Source organism: Nansenia antarctica (assembly GCF_963989245.1).
Source record: "Nansenia antarctica genome assembly, chromosome: 7".
Lineage (NCBI taxonomy): Eukaryota > Metazoa > Chordata > Actinopteri > Argentiniformes > Microstomatidae > Nansenia > Nansenia antarctica.
In genome coordinates, this window is record NC_137677.1 from 66,486,272 (window position 1) to 66,495,398 (window position 9,127).

At 45.6% G+C, this 9,127-nt stretch overlaps 1 protein-coding gene across 1 annotated transcript in view; it reads right to left on the bottom strand.

Moving 5' to 3' along the window:
* The window catches only part of LOC308162928 (serine/threonine-protein kinase Nek5), a gene marked incomplete at both ends in the record, with an annotated part of 26,680 nt that extends 19,367 nt beyond the window's left edge, over window positions 1–7,313 (bottom strand). Inside the window, 6 exons of the mRNA XM_080537069.1 lie at window positions 1,245–1,331; window positions 1,505–1,575; window positions 4,582–4,665; window positions 5,966–6,063; window positions 6,489–6,585; window positions 7,185–7,313. Coding sequence (XP_080393195.1) covers window positions 1,245–1,331; window positions 1,505–1,575; window positions 4,582–4,665; window positions 5,966–6,063; window positions 6,489–6,585; window positions 7,185–7,313 — 566 coding nt within the window. The remainder of the gene's footprint in view (window positions 1–1,244; window positions 1,332–1,504; window positions 1,576–4,581; window positions 4,666–5,965; window positions 6,064–6,488; window positions 6,586–7,184) is intronic.
* Between the last annotated feature and the right edge of the window lie 1,814 nt (window positions 7,314–9,127).

A 9,127-nucleotide genomic window follows, 5' to 3' on the forward strand; every position in this document is an offset into this window, starting at 1 on the left:
CCCCTCCTCCTCCTCGGCCATCTGGAGCGATTGTTCCACCTCAGTGTTAGTTAGCGAGTAGACCGGTTGACCTTCCTCATTCAGGCTGCTGGATGTAAACAAAGACCCGGCGGAAACTGGATTTCTTTCTCTTCCCCCCCCCCGCTTTGTCTTCTGATCTGTTCTCACCTCTGTGTGTTCTGATCTGTTCTCACCTCTGTGTGTTCTGATCTGTTCTCACCTCTGTGTGTTCTGATCTGTTCTCACCTCTGTGTGTTCTGATCTGTTCTCACCTCTGTGTGTTCTGATCTGTTCTCACCTCTGTGTGTTCTGATCTGTTCTCACCTCTGTGTGTTCTGATCTGTTCTCACCTCTGTGTGTTCTGACCTCTGACCCCCAGCCTGGTTATGATCTGTTCTCACCTCTGTGTGTTCTGACCTGTTCTCACCTCTGTGTGTTCTGACCCCCAGCCTGGTTCACCTCTGTGTGTTCTCACCTCTGTGTGTTCTGACCTCTGACCCCCAGCCTGGTTATGTGTGTTTGATGCCCTTCCTCATTCCGTTCCTTTGGCATTACAATGAGGCGCTCCATCCTCCCATTTCTACCTCCGCCAGCCTCCCTGGTGGATATTTAGCTTTCTACCTCCGCCAGCCTCCCTGGTGGATATTTAGCTTTCTACCTCCGCCAGCCTCCCTGGTGGATATTTAGATTTCTACCTCCGCCAGCCTCCCTGGTGGATATTTAGCTTTCTACCTCCGCCAGCCTCCCTGGTGGATATTTAGATTTCTACCTCCGCCAGCCTCCCTGGTGGATATTTAGATTTCTACCTCCGCCAGCCTCCCTGGTGGATATTTAGATTTCTACCTCCGCCAGCCTCCCTGGTGGATATTTAGCTTTCGGTAGGTCCTGAAAACAGGATATCCTGTGGGTGCGCCTGCCGGTCTGTATGCAGGTAGAACCGAATGCTTTCACCCAAACACAATGCTAACACAGAGAGAGAGAGAGAGACAGAGAAACAGAAAGAGAAAGAAAGAGACAGAGAGAAAGATAGACAGACAGTGACAGAGACCGAGAAAGAGAAAAAGAGAAACAGAGTGATAAAGCCAGAGATAGAGAGAAAGAGAAAGAGAGAGACAAAGACAAAGATAAAGATAGACAGACAGAGTAGTAAAGCCAGAGACAGATAAAGAGAGAAAGATACAGAGAGACAGAGTGATAAAGAGAGAAAGAGTGATAAAGAGAGAGAGACATATAAAGTGACCTACGTCTTGTTGTTGTAGGGTCTGTTGTCACAGATCTCAGGGGACAGGTAGTAGGGCGTCCCCACACAGGTCCTGGCCAGCTCCATGGTGCTGCACACATCACATCACATAACACATCACATCACACATCACATAACACATCACATTACACATGTGTGTGTGTGCGTGTGTGTGCCTGTGTGTGTGTGTGTGCGTGTGCGTGTGTGGAATGTTAACTGCACATTATGGAAGTGTTATGGAAGAGATGGATCAGACCAACTCACTTGTTTAACATTCTGGCGATTCCAAAGTCTCCAAGCTTGGCTTTCATCCCACTGGAGGTGAGAAAGATGTTCTGGAGAGGAGAGGAGAGGAGAGGAGAGGAGAGGAGAGGGGAGGAGATGAGAGAGGAGAGGAGAAGAGAGGAGAGGAGAGGAGAGGAGAGGAGAGGAGAGGAGAGAAGAGGAGAGGAGAGGAGAGAAGAGGAGAGTAGAGGAGAGGAGAGCAGAGGAGAGGAGAGGAGAGGAGAGGAGGAGAGAGGAGAGGAGAGGAGGAGAGGAGAGGAGAGGAGAGGAGAGGAGAGGAGAGGAGAGGAGAGGAGAGGAGAGGAGAGGAGAGGAGAGGAGAGGAGAGGAGAGGAGAAGAGATGAGAGGAGGTCACACATGCACACAGGACAGCAGGGCCTCACACACACCAAGACCAAAGACATCTATATTGCATCTATAGGGGTCCTATGGAGGTCACCACGTACAGAAGTCATGGAAATAGAACCGTGTATAGAAATAGAAGCGCTGATGAATAGACCTCCCCTGCGCTGGTGGTGCTGTCAGACTGTCTCATCCACACAGAGGCGCCTTTGTTCCAACACAACGGACTTCTGTGTCACGCTTCTAGAATGTCACCAAAATTCCCTCCAATCTGTAACTCTATAGGCCGGTTTCACAGACAAGGCTTAAGCCTAATCCTAGACTAAAAAGCATATTCAATGGAGATTTTCATGGAAAGTGTGGTTTAGTCCAGGACTAGGCTTAAGCCTTGTCTGTGAAACCCGCCCTATATGTCTGCCTGTCTGTCTGTCTGCCTGCCTGCCTGCCTGCCTGCCTGCCTGCCTGCCTGCCTGCCTGCCTGTCTGTCTGTCTGCCTGTCTGCCTGCCTGTCTGTCTGTCTGTGGGCTGGGAGAGGACTATCAGCACAGCACACAGACAGGACATCAGGACAGGGTGTTAAGACGAGATGAGTCATGTGGACGGGTGTCAGGTTAGGATGAGGGTCTATGTCAGATGCTATGTCACCTTATGTTATAAACAGTACCTGTGCCTAGGGACTTGCTATGTCATCTGTTATAGGCCTGTTATAGGCATGTTATAGGCATGTTATAGGCATGTTATAGGCATGTTATATGTGTGTTATAGGCATGTTATAGGCATGTTATAGGCATGTTATAGGCATGTTATAGGTGTGTTATAGACATGTTATAGACATGTTATAGGCATGTTATAGGCATGTTATAGGCATGTTATAGGCATGTTATAGGCATGTTATAGGCATGTTATAGGCGTGTTATAGGCATGTTATAGGTGTGTTATAGACATGTTATAGGCATGTTATAGGCATGTTATAGGCATGTTATAGGCATGTTATAGGCATGTTATAGGTGTGTTATAGGCATGTTATAGGCATGTTATAGGCATGTTATAGGCATGTTATAGGCATGTTATATGTGTGTTATAGGCATGTTATAGGTGTGTTATAGACATGTTATAGGCGTGTTATAGGCATGTTATAGACATGTTATAGGCATGTTATAGGCATGTTATAGGTGTGTTATAGGTGTGTTATAGGCATGTTATAGACATGTTATAGGCATGTTATAGGCATGTTATAGGCATGTTATAGGCATGTTATAGGTGTGTTATAGGCATGTTATAGGTGTGTTATAGGTGTGTTATAGGCATGTTATAGGCGTGTTATAGGCATGTTATAGGCATGTTATAGGCATGTTATAGGCATGTTATAGGCGTGTTATAGGCATGTTATAGGCATGTTATAGGCATGTTATAGGTGTGTTATAGTATAGGCATGTTATAGGCATGTTATAGGCATGTTATAGGCATGTTATAGGTGTGTTATAGGTGTGTTATAGGCATGTTATAGGCATGTTATAGGCATGTTATAGGCATGTTATAGGCATGTTATAGGCATGTTATAGGCATGTTATAAGCATGTTATAGGCATGTTATAGGTGTGTTATAGGCATGTTATAGGTGTGTTATAGGTGTGTTATAGACATGTTCTAGGTGTGTTATAGACATGTTATAGGCATGTTATAGACGTGTTATAGGCGTGTTATAGACATGTTATAGGCATGTTATAGGTGTGTTATAGACATGTTATAGGCATGTTATAGGTGTGTTATAGGCATGTTATAGACATGTTATAGGCATGTTATAGGCATGTTATAGGTGTGTTATAGACATGTTATAGGCATGTTATAGACGTGTTATAGGCGTGTTATAGACATGTTATAGGCATGTTATAGGTGTGTTATAGACATGTTATAGACATGTTATAGGCGTGTTATAGGCATGTTATAGGTGTGTTATAGACATGTTATAGGCATGTTATAGGCATGTTATAGACATGTTATAGGCATGTTATAGACATGTTATAGGCATGTTATAGACGTGTTATAGGCGTGTTATAGACATGTTATAGGCATGTTATAGGTGTGTTATAGACATGTTATAGGCATGTTATAGGTGTGTTATAGACATGTTATAGGCATGTTATAGGCGTGTTATAGACATGTTATAGGTGTGTTATAGACATGTTATAGACATGTTATAGGCATGTTATAGGCATGTTATAGGCATGTTATAGGCATGTTATAGGCATGTTATAGGCATGTTATAGGTGTGTTATAGACATGTTATAGGCATGTTATAGGCATGTTATAGACATGTTATAGGCATGTTATAGACATGTTATAGGCATGTTATAGACGTGTTATAGGCGTGTTATAGACATGTTATAGGCATGTTATAGGTGTGTTATAGACATGTTATAGGCATGTTATAGGTGTGTTATAGACATGTTATAGGCATGTTATAGGCATGTTATAGGTGTGTTATAGGCATGTTATAGACATGTTATAGGTGTGTTATAGGCATGTTATAGGCATGTTATAGGCATGTTATAGGTGTGTTATAGACATGTTATAGACATGTTATAGGCCTGTTATAGGCATGTTATAGACATGTTATAGGCATGTTATAGGTGTGTTATAGACATGTTATAGACATGTTATAGGCCTGTTATAGGCATGTTATAGACATGTTATAGGCGTGTTATAGACAGTACCTGAGCTTTGATGTCCCTGTGCAGCACCTTCCTGTCGTGGATGTGCTTCAGGCCCAGGCAGATCTGCACAAACCAGTCCACTACCTACAGACAGACAGACAGACATCACAACACTACCTACAGACAGACAGACAGACATCACAACACTACCTACAGACAGACAGACAGACATCACAACACTACCTACAGACAGACAGACAGACATCACAACACTACCTACAGACAGACAGACAGACAGACATCACAACACTACCTACAGACAGACAGACAGACAGACAGACGGACATCACAACAGACTCTATCTGACAGACAGACAGACAGACAGACATACAGACAGACAGATATCACAACAGACTCTATCTGACAGACAGACAGACAGACATACAGACAGACAGACGTCACAACACTACCTACAGACAGACGGACAGACATCACTACCTACAGACAGACAGACAGACAGACAGACATACAGACATACAGACAGACAGATATCACAACAGACTCTATCTGACAGACAGACAGACAGACAGACATACAGACATACAGACAGACAGATATCACAACAGACTCTATCTGACAGACAGACAGACAGACAGACATACAGACAGACAGATATCACAACAGACTCTATCTGACAGACAGACAGACAGACAGACATACAGACAGACAGACAGACAGACATACAGACAGACAGATATCACAACAGACTCTATCTGACAGACAGACAGACAGACAGACATACAGACAGACACATATCACAACAGACTCTATCTGACAGACAGACAGACATACAGACATACAGACAGACAGATATCACAACAGACTCTATCTGACAGACAGACAGACATACAGACATACAGACAGACAGATATCACAACAGACTCTATCTGACAGACAGACAGACATACAGACATACAGACAGACAGATATCACAATCTATCTGACAGACAGACTGACAGACAGACAGACATACAGACATACAGACAGACAGATATCACAACAGACTCTATCTGACAGACAGACAGACAGACATACAGACAGACAGATATCACAACAGACTCTATCTGACAGACAGACAGACAGACAGACAGACATACAGACAGACAGACGTCACATCACTACCTACAGACAGACAGACAGACAGACAGACAGACATACAGACAGACAGACGGACATCACAACAGACAGACAGACAGGAGGACGTCACAACAGACTCTGTGTCTATGCACTGGGTATGGCTGTGTGTGTGTGTGTGGGTATGGGTATGGCTGTGTGTGTGTGTGGGTATGGGTGTGGGTGTGGGTGTGGGTGGGGGTGGGTGTGTGTGTGTGTGTATGTGGGTTGGAGTGGGGGTAGGTGTGTGTGTGTGTGTGTGTGTGTGTACCTGCTCCTCAGGGAACAGAGTTCCTCTCTGCATGTTGATCCTCTTCATCAGATCTCCTCCGTCACAGAACTCCATCACTATGTACAGACTGGTCTGGTCTGCTCACACACACACACACACACACACACACACACACAGAACTCCATCACTATGTACAGACTGGTCTGGTCTGAACACACACACACACACACACACACACACACTCACTCAGTCAAACACACTAACTCACTCTCACTCACTCTCTACCTCTCTCTCTCCTCCCTGTCTCTCTCTCTCCTCCCTGTCTCTCTCTCCTCCCTGTCTCTCTCTCTCCTCCCTGTCTCTCTCTCTCCTCCCTGTCTCTCCTCCCTCTCTCTCCTCCCTGTCTCTCTCCTCCCTCTCCTCCCTGTCTCTCTCTCTCTCCTCCCTGTCTCTCTCTCCTCCCTGTCTCTCTCCTCCCTCTCCTCCCTGTCTCTCTCTCTCTCCTCCCTGTCTCTCTCTCCTCCCTGTCTCTCCTCCCTCTCTCTCTGTGTTGGATACAGACCCTGGAAGGAGGTGTAGAAGGAGACGATGTTGGGATGGTTCATCTGAGAGAGCAGCGCCGCCTCCTTCCTGGACGCCTCCTTCTCCCTGGAGGACATCTGCCAAGACAGCAGAGACCAAGGAGACATGAACCATACCCTACAGGTATGTACAGGTGTACCTGGGGTACAGAGGAAGGGTACAGGTGGCTGCTGCAGCAGGGTTCCTACAAGTTTCATCAAGTCACATTTAAGACCTTTTTTGACCCTTTTTCGACCTCTTTGAATATCATTTTTTACCTATTCGCGTCACCATATGATAGCTTTTTGTCATACTTGAGGTGATGAAATTAGGGATTTCACTGTTGCCATACAGACAGTTCCAGCTTATTAATTTCCGCGTAAATAGACGTGGTCGGACTGATTTCCTTGCAGGATAAGCTAATCTCATTTTTAATACCTAGCACCTAATTTTTAGACCGAATAACTGGAATGTAAGACCTTTTTAGGCCTTATAGATCGGATGCTGGATTTTAGACTTTAAGGCTTTTTAAGACCAGCGCAGGAACCCTGAGGAGGTACAAACCAGAGGACGGGCTCATTGTGATGCGTTATACCATTCTACCATTCCTTATTCCAGCATGACAGTGAGCCTGTCCTCCCATTTCTACCTCCATCAGCCTCCCCTGACTGTGAGGTGGTGTCTCAGTCTACTGTACCTTTCTGAGGTTGACCTCTTTGACCACACACTGGCCCCCCTCCCCCCCACCCCCGGCCTTGTCCCTGGCCAGGTACGCCTTCCCAAACGCCCCCTCTCCAATCTGCCGGACCACCTCATAGCTGTCCATCACACCTGGTCACCTGCACACCTGGAGACACAACAGCAGTGGGATTGAGCTAAAACACATACAGGGTTGTTTAGATGAGATGAGATGAGGTGAGGTGAGGTGAGGTGAGGTGAGGTGAGGTGAGGTGAGGTGAGGTGAGGTGAGGTGAGGTGAGGTGAGGTGAGGTGAGGTGAGGTGAGGTGAGGTGAGGTGAGGTGAGGTGAGGTGAGGTGAGGTGAGGTGAGGTGAGGTGAGGTGAGGTGAGGTGAGGTGAGGTGAGGTGAGGTGAGGTGAGGTGAGGTGAGGTGAGGTGAGGTGAGGTGAGGTGAGGTGAGGTGAGGTGAGGTGAGGTGAGGTGAGGTGAGGTGAGGTGAGGTGAGGTGAGGTGAGGTGAGGTGAGGTGAGGTGAGGTGAGGTGAGGTGAGATGAGATGAGATGAGATGAGATGAGATGAGATGAGATGAGATGAGATGAGATGAGGTGAGATGAGGTGAGGTGAGGTGAGGTGAGATGAGATGAGGTGAGATGAGATGAGGTGAGATGAGATGAGATGAGATGAGGTGAGGTGAGGTGAGGTGAGGTGAGGTGAGGTGAGGTGAGATGAGATGAGGTGAGATGAGATGAGATGAGATGAGATGAGATGAGGTGAGATGAGATGAGATGAGGTGAGATGAGGTGAGGTGAGGTGAGGTGAGGTGAGATGAGATGAGGTGAGATGAGATGAGATGAGATGAGATGAGATGAGGTGAGGTGAGGTGAGATGAGATGAGATGAGATGAGATGAGATGAGATGAGATGAGATGAGGTGAGATGAGGTGAGATGAGGTGAGATGAGATGAGGTGAGATGAGATGAGGTGAGATGAGATGAGGTGAGATGAGATGAGATGAGATGAGATGAGATGAGATGAGATGAGATGAGATGAGGTGAGATGAGATGAGGTGAGGTGAGGTGAGGTGAGGTGAGATGAGGTGAGGTGAGATGAGATGAGGTGAGGTGAGGTGAGGTGAGGTGAGATGAGGTGAGGTGAGATGAGGTGAGATGAGATGAGATGAGATGAGGTGAGGTGAGGTGAGATGAGATGAGGTGAGGTGAGGTGAGATGAGATGAGATGAGGTGAGATGAGATGAGATGAGATGAGGTGAGGTGAGGTGAGATGAGATGAGATGAGGTGAGATGAGGTGAGATGAGGTGAGATGAGATGAGGTGAGATGAGGTGAGATGAGGTGAGATGAGATGAGGTGAGATGAGATGAGATGAGGTGAGATGAGATGAGGTGAGATGAGATGAGATGAGATGAGATGAGGTGAGATGAGGTGTTCTTGTCATGGCAGAGTACAAGTACCAGACAACGACATGCAGTTTAGCATCCAACCAGAAGTGCAAATAGTGATATAATATGATATGTGAAATGATATATATCAGGGCGTGATGTAATATGTACAGTTATGAGCTATATACAGTTATGAGCTATGTACAGTTATGGGCTATGTACAGTTATGAGCTATGTACAGTTATGAGCTATGTACAGTTATGAGCTATATACAGTTATGAGCTATATACAGTTATGAGCTATGTACAGTTATGAGCTATATACAGTTATGAGCTATATACAGTTATGGGCTGTGTACAGTTATGAGCTATGTACAGTTATGAGCTATGTACAGTTATGAGCTATGTACAGTTATGAGATATGTACAGTTATGGGCTATATACAGTTATGGGCTATGTACAGTTATGAGCTATATACAGTTATGAGCTATATACAGTTATGGGCTATGTACAGTTATGAGCTATATACAGTTATGAGCTATGTACAGTTATGAGCTATGTACA